The 14,231-nt window shown below is 58.6% G+C and overlaps 1 protein-coding gene across 1 annotated transcript; it reads left to right on the forward strand.

Annotated features, from left to right (window-relative positions):
- The first annotated feature begins 2,123 nt into the window (after positions 1-2,123).
- INSYN1 (inhibitory synaptic factor 1) lies at positions 2,124-12,173 on the forward strand. The gene is made up of 2 exons (XM_047074730.1): positions 2,124-2,279; positions 11,451-12,173. The coding sequence occupies exons 1-2, from the start codon at positions 2,124-2,126 to the stop codon at positions 12,171-12,173; spliced, it is 879 nt and encodes a 292-aa protein (XP_046930686.1).
- Positions 12,174-14,231: the final 2,058 nt, after the last annotated feature.

Below are 14,231 nucleotides of genomic sequence, written 5' to 3' on the forward strand. Positions count from 1 at the left end.
GGCCGGGGGCGGCCGGGGCGCGGGCGGCGCGGCGGCGGCGGCGCTCGGGGAGCGGGCCCAGGCCCCGCGGAGCCCGGCGGGGCAGGGCAGGGCGAGGCAGCGGAGGGAGGCCCAGCCCCGACCCCGCGCCCGTCTGCCCCACCGGCAGGCAGGCGAGCCGAGTGGCAGCGGGCGGGGGGCGGCGGGAGCCGAGCGGAGGCTGCGAGCCCCGAGCGCCCCGGCCGGGCCGGGCCCGCCGCGCGCCCCCTCCCCTCCCTCCCCTCCCTCGCCGGCGCCTCGCCTCCTCCTCTCGCTCTCCTCGCCTCCTCTGCTCCGCCCGGCGCCGCTCCCGCCCGCGCCCGGGCCGCCGAACCCAGCCGGGCCGGGCCCCCTGCCTCGCGCGCTCTCGGCCGGGCCCGGCGGGGACCCGGTCCCCGCGGCCGCCACCGCCCCTCCCCCCTCCCCCCGGGGCCCGGCGGCTTCCGGACCTTTCCGACCGCGGACAGAGCGGTGGGAGCGTTCTCGCCCCCGGCGGGCGGGCGGCCGGGCCGGGCCGGGCCGGGCGGAGCGGACCGTTGCGGCCGCTCCGGGCGCCGCGGGTGCCGGAGCGCGGACCTTCTGGGTCCCGGCTGAGCGCGCCCCGGGCGCCCGGCGGTGCCCGCTCACTCCGGGGCAGGGGAGGCAGACCTCGGCGGAGCCCGGAGCCGGCCGATCTGGACTGGACAGAGCGAATCCCGGACTGTGCAGAGCCCGGGGGATGCCGGGCGTGGGCTGAGGGGATCCCGGCGCCCTCCGATCCCTCCGACTTTGGCTCACGCGCTGGGACCGGCCCGGCGTCGCCTTGGTCGCCCTGCGCCCGGGTCACCTGTGGCCTCGGAGCCCCAAGCCCACCGGACCCTCGTTCGGTCCCGACCCGGAGCCCGGCGGGGGTTGGGGGAGATTTTTCCTGCCCCCTTCCTTGGAGCTCGGAGGCCCCGCCCCCTCCCACCGTCCAGATGTCTCCCGTGGCGGCTCTGAGGACCTCCCTGAGGCCAGGGGCCGAAGGGTCCAGAGAGAGAAGCCCGCCCTAGGGAGCCTTTGGGGGGGCCCCCCAACCTCCTCCTGGGGCTTGGCCCCCGACGCTGCTCGGAAGGAAGGCCGGTGCTCCCACCCTTGGTGAGTCCGGGAGCGGAGCTGGGGTTCTGAGGGAAGGCGGGGCTGGGGAAGGGAGGGTCCGCTGCGAGTGAGGGCACCTGGGGGCACTGGGAGGGAGGACAGAAGGACTGGAGAGGCCCTCTGGCAAACCAGCGGGACCAGGCCTGGCTGGGGGGGGGGGGAGTGGAGGCACGGGGGAGCTGGGGGAGCTGGGGCAGGGTGCCCCGTCGCAGGCTGAGGACTTCTGCCTCCAAAGCAGGGGCTCCTTTTCCTTCTAGAGGAGGGGCTATGCTGTAGACCATCTGCCTCCACCACCCCTCCCCACAAAGAAAAAAATTCCCCAGCGACGAAGGGTGCAGGCTGGCGAGAGGAGGGAGGCAGCGGCATTGCCGGCTGGTGCTGCAGCCTGGGAGGGCTGACGCCAGGCTTGCTCTCTCTGCAGGGGGCTGCCCTTCTCCTCAGACCAGCTCCCTTTTCAGAGCTGCCCACATCTGGAGCCCCCTCCACATCTGGAAGACCCCAGCCACCGTCCCTCTGCAGGTGTCAGTTGCCTCAGGAGACCTCTGGCTTTGCAACTGCCTAGGAGTTGTGAGGGATGACTGCTGCCTTCCCCCATCCCAAGGGCATCTCCTACCCTTAGTCCCTGCAGAGTCATCCCCCTGCCTCTGTGTCCAGGCTCAGCCAGAGATCAGCTCAGCACACGTTCAGGCACTTCAAGTCCTGGAGGCCACTCCTGAGACCCGAGGCCCCTCCCCCTGCTCTCCTGTGTCCTCACCTTGACCCCCTCTGTCAGACTCTGTCTTCCTCTGGGTGTCCCATTCCCCACCCAGAGGCAGAGGAGGCGGGGTGGCAGGGGGCAGGGGCTGGGTGAGGGCCACCCAGGGCCAGGGTGGGCTGGGGGGCCGTTAAGATGTGGAGCTCTGCCTGGCCGAGGGGGGCTCCGTGGAGGCAGACGCAGCGTGTGCCCGGCTGGGGGGAGTATGGGCAGGCCCGCAGCCACGTGGTAAAGGATGAACATTCGGGGCACCCCGGACCTCGGGCAGCCCAGTGACGACCCCAGCAGTGGTGGCCAGCGGGAGCGGATTCGACAGCGAATGAAGATGGTCATCGGGCAGCTTGAGGGCATCCTGCAGGAGCTCAAGGAGGTGGCCAAGGAGCTAAGGGAGGTGAGTGAGGGGCCGGCCAGACCCCAGGCCAGTTTTCCTGGGCCCGGCACCAAAACATGCTCATCCGTGTTTAAGCGTGTATGTGTACTCACAGCTGTGTGCACCTGTGTCACTTTGCTGGGGACTTCCTTTTCCTTCTTCTTTCGCCAAATCTGCTTTGCTAGAAATCTCACCATACTCCAGGACTGGAGGGGCCTCAGTGTTGCAGAGTTGACTTGGGCAGCGTGTTGTGGGCCCGTGGCCTATGGTTAGCCCTCCAGGCTGCCAAGGTGACAAATATAGACTAAATCCTACCATAGCCTCTTAGTGGGAGACACTCTTCTGGGGCCCAAGCTGGCTTTTGACCCCACCATCTGCCTCGCAGACTCTGACCTACTCAGAAGGTGGCTCTGAGAGAGTGTTGCTGGCCCTACTGAGAAGCTCTGAGCATTCTCCAGAAATCACACAGATACTCAGAACCCTTGATCCGGGAAAAAGTTAAAGCCAGCTAGGCCTGCCCTGCCCTGAGGTGGGAATGTGTCTGGGGGGCCACTAGTGGGTACCAGAGTTCCTGGGTACCTTGGCAGGGGCAGGAGTCTCGTCTAGAGGCATGCATCCCCGTCTACAGTTGTGAATGTTTTTGCCAAGGCTGAAAAGTCACTGAGAGATCCCGGGATGTGTGTCCCTCTCTGTCTAAGTGGAGCCCGGTTTAATTACTGCTTCCCACATCGCTGGGGTAATGAGGTACACACGTCCTCAGCCCTGCCCCTTGGGCTGTGTTCGAGCCCAAAATGCATGACCAGCGTTCTGGGCCGCTGGCCTGAATTTGCCCACTGGGTGCCATTAAGCCGGCCAGGTGGGCTTTAGGCAAATTTCAACTCCCTGTAACCAGGGCCCCTGCAGAGACAGCAGAGAGAGTGATTGAATGGGAGTTATGGGTTCATTCTTTCCGCAGCCAGCTGTGCAGGGAGGCTCCTGGAGGATGGAGGAGAGGGGGGTGATGGTGGGTACCCACTCCGGCCTGGAGAGCCAAGGAGCAGGGCATGTTTGAAGGGAGCTGTGTCCCAAGCAGAGGGGTTGTGGAGAGGCTGGAACAAGAACTGAGGTGAGGCAGGGCAGTCCCCTCAGCCCAGAATCAGCGTTGTGGTCGAAGACCAGATGCCCCTGAGCAACCCCCAAACTCGTTGGTCCAAAGGACTACAACTCCCCTTCATCCCTCTCTACTCCATCTTTTCCAGATGCTCCTGTGGGTCCGTCAGGGCCATGGGAACCATCCAGAGTCTCAGTCTTGGGCAGGGGCACGGGACCTGTGCCCCAGTAGGCCCACCCAGAAAAGAGCCAGGATGGACTCTAAGCCTGGGAGTCCTATGGCCCGGAGCCTACTCTCAACTGAGCATCTTCTGAGATCTGCCTCTCCTGTCTCCCCAAGCATAGTCACCCAGAGCTTAAAGACATCTCACAGATCACCCATACCAGCCCTGTCCATTTTCTGTTTGAAGAAACTGAGGCCCAGAGAGGGCTGGGGGCTTATCCAAAGTCACAGAGCCTACTAGTGGCAGAACTAAGCCCAGAACTCAGGTTCCCGTGGCCTATTCTGAGGCTGGAGCAGGGGGTCTAGTGGGTGACCTTTTTGCATTTTGACAGGGGCCTTCTAGAGATGACACCTTCTGCTCGCGCTGTGATGCTCTGAGGGGATGCCCTTTCGAGGATGAGGCAGGGAGATCAGAAGCACTAGGATTTATCTGCAGATCTGTTAGATGTTCCCTCTCTCCCTTCTCAGCATATATAGACGCAGCCCCATGTCCTGCACAGCAGAGCTTCAGGGTCACAGGCCGTGCAGCCCAGAGGCCTGAGCCAGGACAGAGAGAGATGAGTTCCCTCCCCCTACACACCCTGTAGGCCATGTGCCTCCACCCAAGACTTTGGCAGGTTGCTACGGCAACCAGCGTCTACCCCGTATGCCACAGCCTGCCCGCTGCCAATGGCACCCAGCTGGGAGGGGGGCAGGTCTCAGAGCTTCCCCCATCCCCCAGGCAGGGTCTGGACATGGGGAGATGGGCAGAAACAAGTATTGGGGAAAGCAGGTAAGGCTCTGGGAGGCCCAGGCAGAAGAGGAGACACCATAACTGACTTCCTGTGGGATGGGGTTTATCAGGAATGGGGTTACCCGGTGGGGGTGCCAGGCATTAGTTTGGGGTAAAGGGTTGCAGCCCTCTGTTCCCTAGAACCTGCAATCTTGGCTCTTGATCCTGAAAGGGGGCTTATAAAACTGGATCTACCTGGCTCTTCTCAGTCCCTTTGTGTGGCGTTTTTCCATCAGGGGCATGGGTAGACCCAAGGTCTAGAGGGTGGCAGGCACTTCTTCCCTCATTATACCCCCTTCCCCAGATACCACCGGGTCAGCGCTCATCAGCTGGGTTGTCATCAGGAGAGCACATACCACTGATCAAGGCAAACCCTCCTCATCCTCTTGAGCACAAAGCCTGAAACTCACAGAGAGAGATGGGAGACCCTAAAGCACTTCCTCCTGAGGCCCCTGAGCCTCAGTCTACTCATCTCTGAAATGGGGATGCTGATCATTCACATCTCAGAGTGGTCTTGCAAGGGTTTATCGGAGGCTTGGCATGTGGCAAGGGGGGGCGCTAACACTCACACCCCTAAAGGTTTTGGAGTTCCCTCTCCCATACCTCCCTCACCCTCCCAAACCCCTGCTGCAGCTCTGTCACTGGCTCCCCAGGTGATAGGGAGCAAGTTCTGTCCCACGGGTGAGGAAAGTACCCTCATGGACTAAGTAAGGTGAAGAATGTAAACGTGCGTTGAAAGCTGAAGTTGTGTTCCAGAGGGATGTGACTGTCAATCATTAATTAACCCTCATCCCTCCTAGGCTCCCCAGTGCTCCAGGACGCCAGGCCAATCCCAGCAGGCTCTCCAAACTCCTTAAATTTCTGCGAGTCTCAACTTAGATAGAGATGCAGCACAGCCTTAAGGCCAAGAGCATGGGCTCTACAGCCAGACGGACGTCTCAGGTTCAAATCCAAGCTCCACCCCCTTCCTAGCTGTGTGAGCTTTGGAAAGTTACTTCACCTTTCTGGGCTTCTGTTTTCTGGCAAATGGGGATACTTAATCTTATGCCTGCCCACCTGCCCCAGGGTTGTCGTAAGAATTAAATGTGATACCATGTATAAATTACATGCACCGTGAGGGACACCAAACTAGCTCCACATCTTTTAGAGATTATTAAGGAGATATTCTTGCACCGGCCGGCTTCTTACTCCATGGATGGCCTTGTTCTTTTGGAGTCACATCAGCTTCTTAGCCATGATCAGAGTGGTCAGAGCCAGGACGCTGGCCTCCTGGCTGGCACCCTTCAGTATCTTCGGCCGTACGGCAGTGTCGCCCTCTTCCAGCATGGAAAGAGGTAGAGAGCGATGGTGAAAGGGTCTCCAATAAGATGCCTTTTGAACGGAGACCCAAAGGAGAGGAAGGTACAAGACGAATGGGTATCTGGGAGAAGAGCCTTCCGGGCAGTGGGAGCAGCCAGTGCAAAGGTCCTGAGAAGGAAGTGTGGAAGTGAGCTCGGCATGTTGGGAATCAGCAAGGAAGCCAGGGCGGCTGGAGTGGAGTGAACCAGGAGGAGAAAAGCAGGAGGAAAGGTCAAAGAGAGAGCCGGGAGCTAGATCACACAGAGCCTTAAAGGCCTTGGTATGAAATTCAGATTAATCCTCAGTGAGAATCCCCCACCGTCTCCAGGAAGCTCCTGCTTGTGTTTCTGGGTGGGAATCTGCCTCCCCATTGGGCTCCCTGTTCCTCACCAGCTGGGGGACCCCAAGGGCAGGGGGAAGGGCCCTCATCCTTGGCCCCTTAGATGGTGAGCGTATCTTAACCAGGTACTTGGCCTCCTCCTCCCCCTCCTCCCCACGATGTCACTCAGCATGGGGGCTCAAAAGTGATCCTCGAGTTCGCCGCTGGTGACTGTCATGTCGTCACTGACTCTTGGGTGGGACCTAACTTAGCACAGTGGCCCACCTGGCGTGGCAGCGGAGGGTCCCCTCACCTGATTTGCACGGGGAACAGGCCTAGTGGCAACCGTGCAGTCCCATCGGCAAGGTGCTATGTACGACGTGGCATGGAAAGCCAAGGGCTTTCATGAGATGAATGTGGCCCAGCCAAGAAGCAGCTGGGGCAGGAGAGGCTGGGGACCACGGAGCTGTGCCAAAGTGGGTCAGCGCCATCACCCGCAGCTCAGCAAGAATTGTGCGGATTTTTTTCTTCTTATTTTTTTTTTTTCCCTCACCTTCCTTTCCTCCCTCTTTCCCTTTGCGTTCTCCTCCTTTGGACAGATTCACAAAGCTCCCTGGCCAATTAGGCCAAATTGCAGGATGAGAGTCATGAATCACAGTCAACTCTCCCCACCCCCCACTCCACAGCACCCCCCCCCGAAGACAATAAATAACATAATCACAGAATTAAAAAATAATCAGTGGTCATAAATGATGCAGATCCCCAGTTATGTAACCAGCTGCCTGGGGAGCTGGGTGGGAGGGGAGGCGGTAGCAGCTTGTTGAGTGAGGGGAAGGGGCCAGAGGTGAGGGAGATGCTGGTTCTGGGACTCCTGGGTCCTCGGTCCTGGCTCTGGGGCCTTAAGGAACACAGATGTGCTTTCCTTGGAGAGGGGGCTCAGCCGGGGCTGGAGAGACGGCTGGGGCGGGCAAGATAGGACCACGCAACTCCTTCTCAGAAAAGCAGCCCCAACAGTTTTTATCAGCCTCCTGTCTCAACTCATCCACTCATCCCATGGCTGTATTTGTGAGGAGTGTGCCAACCCCTGTGCCAAGCTAGGGGTGCCATGGCGGGCAAGATGCTCCCAGTCCCACCCCTCATGGGGCTTACTGTCTAGTGGGAAGACATCAATCCTGTAACATACATGTATATGCAATTGCAGCAGTGATAAATATTGGAAAATATTTTAAGGAAAGGTGCGGAGTGCCTTGAGAGCCTATCCTAGGGAACCTGTTCCCCACGGAGGATCAGGGAAAACTCCTGATGGAAGTGAGATGGGGTGAATAGAAAAAGAGGGAGCATTCCAGGTGAGGCCCAGAGGCCGAAGTGGGCTCGGTGGAGTGGGTAGAGCTGGGGAGGCTCGCCTGGCAGGGCGGTGGCTGCCTGCTGGAGAGAAAAGTCCCTGTGGCCAGAGTTGTGGGGTTTGTGTTTGAGACACTCAGGGGTTTGGGGAGCAGGGCGGTGCTGGAAGCAGAGGGGTGACGCGATCCTGTTGGCTGATTCTGAGATGCCCTGAATGCAGCGCGCAGCAGGAGCTGGGCAGGAAGCTGCCTGCGGATGGGTGCGGCTGTTCAGGTGAGGTTGCTGAGGCTATGAGCAGGACAGAGGTTGGGGGCGCCCTTGGGATGGGGCCTGGAACCCCCAGCCGGTCTGTCACGGCACTCAGCCCTGCCTTTCTGGTGTTCCTTCTTGCCTGCTCTAGATCAGCTAATTCTTGTTCTTAAGGTGCCAGACCCAGCAGTCAGGACTCCTGACTTGTGGTCTCAGCTCTGCTCCTTCCAGTTTCTGGCCCTCAGTCTCCCCCTCAGCAAGCACAGTGAGAGGGGTGACGCCGACAGCGACTCCAGTCCTCTGGCTTTGAGGCTCTAGGATTCTGTGATTCTTATGCTGTCATTTCTCTCTCCATTTGCTCTCTCCCCATCTCTTTCCTTCTGTATATATAATTATTTCCCTGTCCTCCAAGACAATCCTAAATTACATGTAGGCAAAATGATTATTGAATCTCAGAGAGAAATCACAGATTTCAAGGCATCCGAAGCAGAGGGGCAGGTAACATGGGGCCTGCCTGTCCTCTGCCCGCCCCACTGGCCCCACGAAATGAGGTATAGGGACAGGTGGTGGGGTTTGTGGACTGACCCAGGCCCTGCATACAGGGTGGGTACCCTTGGCACATCATTCCTCTTTCTGGTCCTCACTCATGTCATTCATCAAGTGGGTGTGCCTGTCCCTAGTGGTCTGGGCCAGCTTTGCCTTTGAGTTTCATTACCGTTTGGCGTCTAGACCCTCTTCTGCTCCTGCTCTGTCTGGAGACAGAGCAGGGAACATAGGTGCCACCCATGTGCTGGGGTTTGGAATACCCAATAGGTCCCATTATTCTGCCACAAGCATTGGAAATGTCCCCATCAGAATGCCATTCTGTGGGTGAAGAAGTGACTCCCATCAGCTCTTGGGCCTGGTGCCAGGGGCCTGGTTCTACCTTTTCACCCACTGGTGCACAGTGGAGATTGATAGTCTTTGTTGTTCTACCTGCTTTCTGGGCATCATGTCATTAACTACTCCCAACAGCCCTGTCAAGTAGGTACTACTAGAATTCCCTTTTATGACGACACAGGCACAGAGACGCCGGGTCATTTGGCCAAGGTCACACAGCCACTCGGTGGTTGCACCTAGCTAGGTCTGACTCCAGAGTCCAGGTTCGTAAGTGCTTGGCTGTGCTGATTCTACAGTTTAAATCACGTTCTATTAAACCCCCATCACCTTGGTGAGGAGAGGATTGTCCGTCCCATTTTTGTAGAGGAGGAAACAGACATGGGGAGAGAAAATCACCTGCTTCAAGTTCCTTAGCCAAGATGTGGCCGACTTGGGATTTGAACCCAAGCCTCCCTCTGTCCTGTCCCTCCACATCCCAGGATGGAACCAGAGAAGGGCGTTCTAATGGAGAAGGGGAAGGGCCTGAATGTGAAGGCTGCCTGAGCAGGTGGCCAGCCAGAAGTTCTTGGGTGGGAAGGAGTATGTCCAAGCCTGACAGCTTTAGGGCCCCTGCCCTGTGCACCCTGGGTCTTCCTCACAGGCATTAGGAGCCCAGCTTCTGGGTTTGGCCTGGCCTCAGCCAACCCTGTGTGGTCACACCCAGTCACTTAATGACATTTCTACTAGCTGTGTCCCCATGCTTCCACAGCAGAAGGCTCAGGCTGAACTTGATCAGGAGAGCCTAATTTGCCCCAGACACTCAGGGCCTCCCCTGAGACTGGCAATGCTCCGAGGTGCTATGTCCTTACCAGCTTAAATCCCCAGACCCCTCGTCCAGTGGTTCTCAAAGTATGCCCCTGGATCAGCAGCACCCAGAAGCGTGTTGGATGTGCACCTTCTCAAGCCCCACCCGGGTCCTACTGAATCAGAAACTCCGGTGTGCATCAACCCACTCCGGTTTGAGAGCCCCTGCTCTGGGCCAGGACTCCCACCCCTCAGGTGGGGCTTGGGTTGAACAGGGGCTTCTGGGGAAGATGAGCTTCTCTGAGGTAGGGGGAGTCGCTCGGGGGTGGGGGACACAAGAAGGGATTGCCGGATTGGAGGGCCTTCCCCACATTTCTTGCCCAAGCCCAGACATCACAGTAGCACCTCACGGTGGTGAGCAGTCTTGCAGGGGAGCGGCAGGAGAGGGTGGGAATCTCGGCTCCCCCCTGTTACTGGTGCCTCGGGTGCAATTTCTGGAAGCTCAGGAGGTGATGATCTCATGGGTGGAAAGTCTAACGCTTAGTTGGTGCTCAGAGATGGGAGATGATATCACTTTTATCACCAGTGCCCCACAGAGCCCCTTTACTGCCCTTCTCACCGTTCCTCAATGAGGGCCCTGGTGAGGATGGCAGCCCTGGAGTCATTGTATTCAAATGGTGGCAAATGAGGTTTCAGATCCAGAGAGGTTGTGTGACTTACCCAAAGACACACAGAGCAATGTCTAAGCTGAATCTAGAACCCAAGTGTCTTGACTCCCCCAGTTCTGCAGGCTCCAGCCAAATGATCCCACCACCCCTGGGGCCTGGGGCCATGGGGAGTGGGTACCCCTAGGCATGGACACCCCAAAACAGCTTCTCAGTCATCCCTGTAAACCCAGAGTCGTAGAATCTCAGAGATGGAAGGAACCTTGGAAATAAAGCATTCACCCAACCTCCCCATTTACAGATCAAGAAACTGAGACCTCAGAGGGAAAATGACTGATCAGGTCACCCACGTAGGACCCTCTGACTCCTAAGCAAGTAAACTTCTCACTGACCCATACACCTCCTGGCCCACTGTTTATGCCCTTGCTTTTGTCTTGCATTTGGGGGCATCCCCCACCCCCACCCCTCACCAGACACCTAGCACATCACTGGACAGCAGTCATCCTCATACAAGTTTGTTGGACTAGGGGCTTCCTTAGTTAATTCATTACCTCACTGCTCTGACCCCAGGGAAAGAACACCAGAGAGGCACCGGGAGCTTGGGGACGCACTGTGTACGTTTTGTCCTTGGGTCTCTTGGTCCCTCTGCTTTGCTATTGTTGTTGTTTTGCTGTTTTTGTTTTTGGTCTGAGTCGTTTCCCCCTTCCCTTACTCTGCCCATTCTGGACCCTTTCTGATGGGGTCTCCCTTTTCCCCCTTCACTGTCTTCATCCCTGATTTCTGCACTGACAGGGTCTAGGCGAGGAGTCCTGAGGCAGGGCACCTCTATAGAGGCAGGGTGCTGCTTCATGTGGGATGGGTGGGGTCAGTGGTCTCTGTGACCGAGCTGCCCCCCACCCCCCGAGTGCATGTGATGAGCGGCCCTGGACCCAGGATGAAGGGTTTTCTTATTCTTTCCCCAACGAGCCAGGGTTGATCTCCACTCATCAGGGGACAGGAAAGGGAAGGAAGGAGGAGGCTCCGGGGTACGTGGGGGTATGGTGATGGAGACTCATGGGGGACAGTCACTGACCCGGCACAGGCTGGTCCAGGATGCTTTGGGAAACCTGGGCAGAGTCTTCCTCATGGTCACCCCGTATCATTTCCTCTCCAACTCATCCATCATGTGGTCTGCTCATCTCTCCACCGAGTGGCCTGGCTGGAGTGTCAGCTTCTGTAAATGGCCGCCTCTCAAAGGAAGATGGAACTCTGAGCACCAGAACAGCAGCTGGCTTGGGGGGAGAGGGGTGTGTGCGTGGATGGGGTGTGTGTCTGGAAGGAGGGACTGAGGACTAGAAAAGAGGAGAATGGCCCAGACAGGCTCTCCTCACCCTCGTCCAACGTGGGCCCTCATTGGGGCAAACGAACCTGTGACCTCAAGCCCAGTCACCATCCTCTGGGGTCATCAGCCAGGCATCTAGCAGGGGGGGGCAGGGGCACGCTCACACCCGCGTGAAGCTAGGCCCCCCTCACTCGTCTCTCCTTCCATGGCCAGGTGGTGAGCCAGATCGATAAGCTAACCTCAGACTTCGACTTTGAACTGGAGCCAGACGACTGGACCACGGCCACTGTGAGCAGCACCTCCAGTAGTGACAAGGCGGGCGTGGGCGGCCCCTTCGACCTGGGTCACCTAGACTTCATGACAGCTGACATCCTTTCGGACAGCTGGGAGTTCTGCTCCTTCCTGGATGTATCTACCCCCTCGGACTCCGTGGACGGCCCAGAGTCGACCCGGCCAGGGGCTGGCCCCGACTACCGGCTCATGAATGGTGGCGTGCCCATCCCCAATGGGCCACGAGTGGAGACCCCGGACTCCTCCAGTGAGGAGGCCTTCAGTGCTGGCCCCACAAAGGGCCAGCTGCCCCAGCGGACCCCAGGCACACGGGAGAGGGTGCGGTTCAGCGACAAAGTACTCTACCACGCTCTGTGCTGTGACGATGAGGAAGGGGACGGTGAGGAGGAGGTGGCAGAGGAGGAGGTGGGCCTGTCCCCAGAGCCTCCCCGTACAGAGGCCCACGTGGGCCCCCTCAAGCCCTCCCCGGCTCCCTACAAGCCAAGACGCTCTCCAGTGACCAGCCGCCGCTCAGGCCCCACCTTGGCCCCTGAGCAGACCCGAAGGGTCACAAGGAACAGCAGCACCCAAACAGTGTCAGACAAAAGCACGCAGACGTTGCTGCCCTACACGGCTGCCAGACAGAAAGCCAAGGGGAAAAACTAGGGGCTGGGGAGGGGGCTGGGGGGCAGTGGGCACATAGAGCTATAAATATATATATATATACATATATATATATTTAAACAAACGCAGTCATAATAAAATTTTAAAATGCTAAGGATCCAACCCCGAAGGCCCCAGAGCTTTCACGGAGCTCATCTTAGACACAAAGATGCCTACTCACCATCTAGGTCCCAGGAGGTGCGGCCGGAACCACCCTCCCTTCCTTCTCATTGCAGGGCTCCCGAAAGGGGCGTCCAAAAGCATGTAAATTAGGTGGGACTCCTCTTCCAGGCCCCCCGAGCACGGTGGTGGAGTCTGGCTGCTGGCCTGGGCCCTGTCCCAGAGGGGATCCATCGACAGGTGGCAGGCTCACAAGGAGCAGTGTCCAAGGCCAAGGGCTAACCGTAGGTCTGACTGCAGGATGGAGGGCCTCGGGGTGGCATCACTCCACACACACCTCCCCCCATACTTTCCACTCCGAGGCTTGTGCCTCTCCTTCCCAAAGGCAGACTTACCCGGGGAGATACACAACCCCACCCCACTCCCCTTCCATCTCAGGGTTCCCCAGGACACAGAGAAGGAGCAAGCTATTCCCATGGGGCAGGCCTCCCTGCTGGGAAGCTGGGCTTCCCCAGACCCTAGAGGACCACACTAGATTCGGAAGGGGTTTGTTTGGAGAGACTAGACCACCCCCATCCTTCCAACTCCTATCTTCAGCTCTGTCCTCTAGGGCAAAGCCAGCCAGCCCCAGAGTTGGCCCTGTGCAGAAACTGAGATCCACGTGAGAGGGCAGCCAGTGGCCACTGTGGGGCTGTGAAAGGGCTAAAGCAGGCTCCTGAGCTCCTTCTCTAGGCAGGCAGACCCAGAGAGGAATCCCATGGCCTTACTCTGCCCCTGCTTCCTCACACAAGGACCCCGAACCCACCCTCGCAGGTCTTGAATGACACCAACAGAGACAAGCTGGGAGCCTGCAGGTAACAAGGCTTCATCTGGGGTGGGGGGCCGACCCAGGCACAGCATCTGGATATCCTGGAGATCATAATCATAATCATTGCTCACACTTATTGGGCAGGCCTCTGGGCCACTCCTATGCTAAGTATGTTTTATAGTATTATCTCATGTAATCTTCGCAACAACCTCATGTGATAGGAACTGTTCCTTAGCCCCATTTTTCAGATGAAAAGGCTGAGGTTCAGGGATGTTAACTCACTGGCCCGAGGTCACAGAGCCCGTGCCGCCCTGCCTCCCATGAGTGTGTGGTTCCCAGGCTATAGCTGGCTTTGCTGTCTAGCAGCCGTGTGACCTTGGGCGAGCCCATTTGCCTCTCTGAGCCTCTCCACCTCATCTACAAAATGGGTCTAATAATCTTCACCTACCTCACCGGCTGCTGTGGGGCCTCAACAAGATGGGAAACGTGAAAGTCCTTGGGAAGCGCCGTGGCCCTGGATAGGCACTGTGGTCAGTGTGACCCCAACCTGGATTCCAGCGTTTTCCAAGGATGAGGAGCTTTGAGGGGGGTGTGGGAAAGAAGTCACAGTCGCGGGAGCTGTCCGTGGGTCACTGCTCTGCTTCGTCCTCCACATCAGCACGATACACCGCCGTGCGCTCAGAACAGGGAGGTGTCGGGGGCGTCACTGTAAGGACATCAGTCCTCGTTGGGGGGGGGGGGGCGGTCTGCTGCACATTTCCATTAAAGCAGATTTACAGCCCACCGGGACCCATTGGAAGGGTCTCTGCTCCTCACAGGGGTACCTAGGAGGGCCTGACCAGCAGCCGGGTAGTACCATTTTCTCTGCCCGAGGGGAGACAGAGAGATTGTGCAGGCCACCTGGAGCGGAGGCCAGGGATGCTATCTGGACGGCCCATCCTGATACGGGCCGGGTCGAGGATGTGTGGGCTGCAGTGTGGGGATCGTGGACTGAGGTCAGAGTCCTAAAGAGCTAGCCACGGTGCGGCCTCCGGGGTGGAAATCCAGGGATAAGGTGGGCCATGCTATGTCTGCCCCGGGCCAGGCCTGAGAGCCAAGGGTCTGAGCCCTTCTGTCTCCGGCAGTGCGGTGAT

The sequence above is a fragment of the Lynx rufus genome, unplaced genomic scaffold, assembly GCF_022079265.1.
Source record: "Lynx rufus isolate CCGP_SWC_20201006 ecotype Redwood Valley unplaced genomic scaffold, mLynRuf1.p SCAF_13, whole genome shotgun sequence".
Classification (NCBI taxonomy): Eukaryota; Metazoa; Chordata; class Mammalia; order Carnivora; family Felidae; genus Lynx; species Lynx rufus.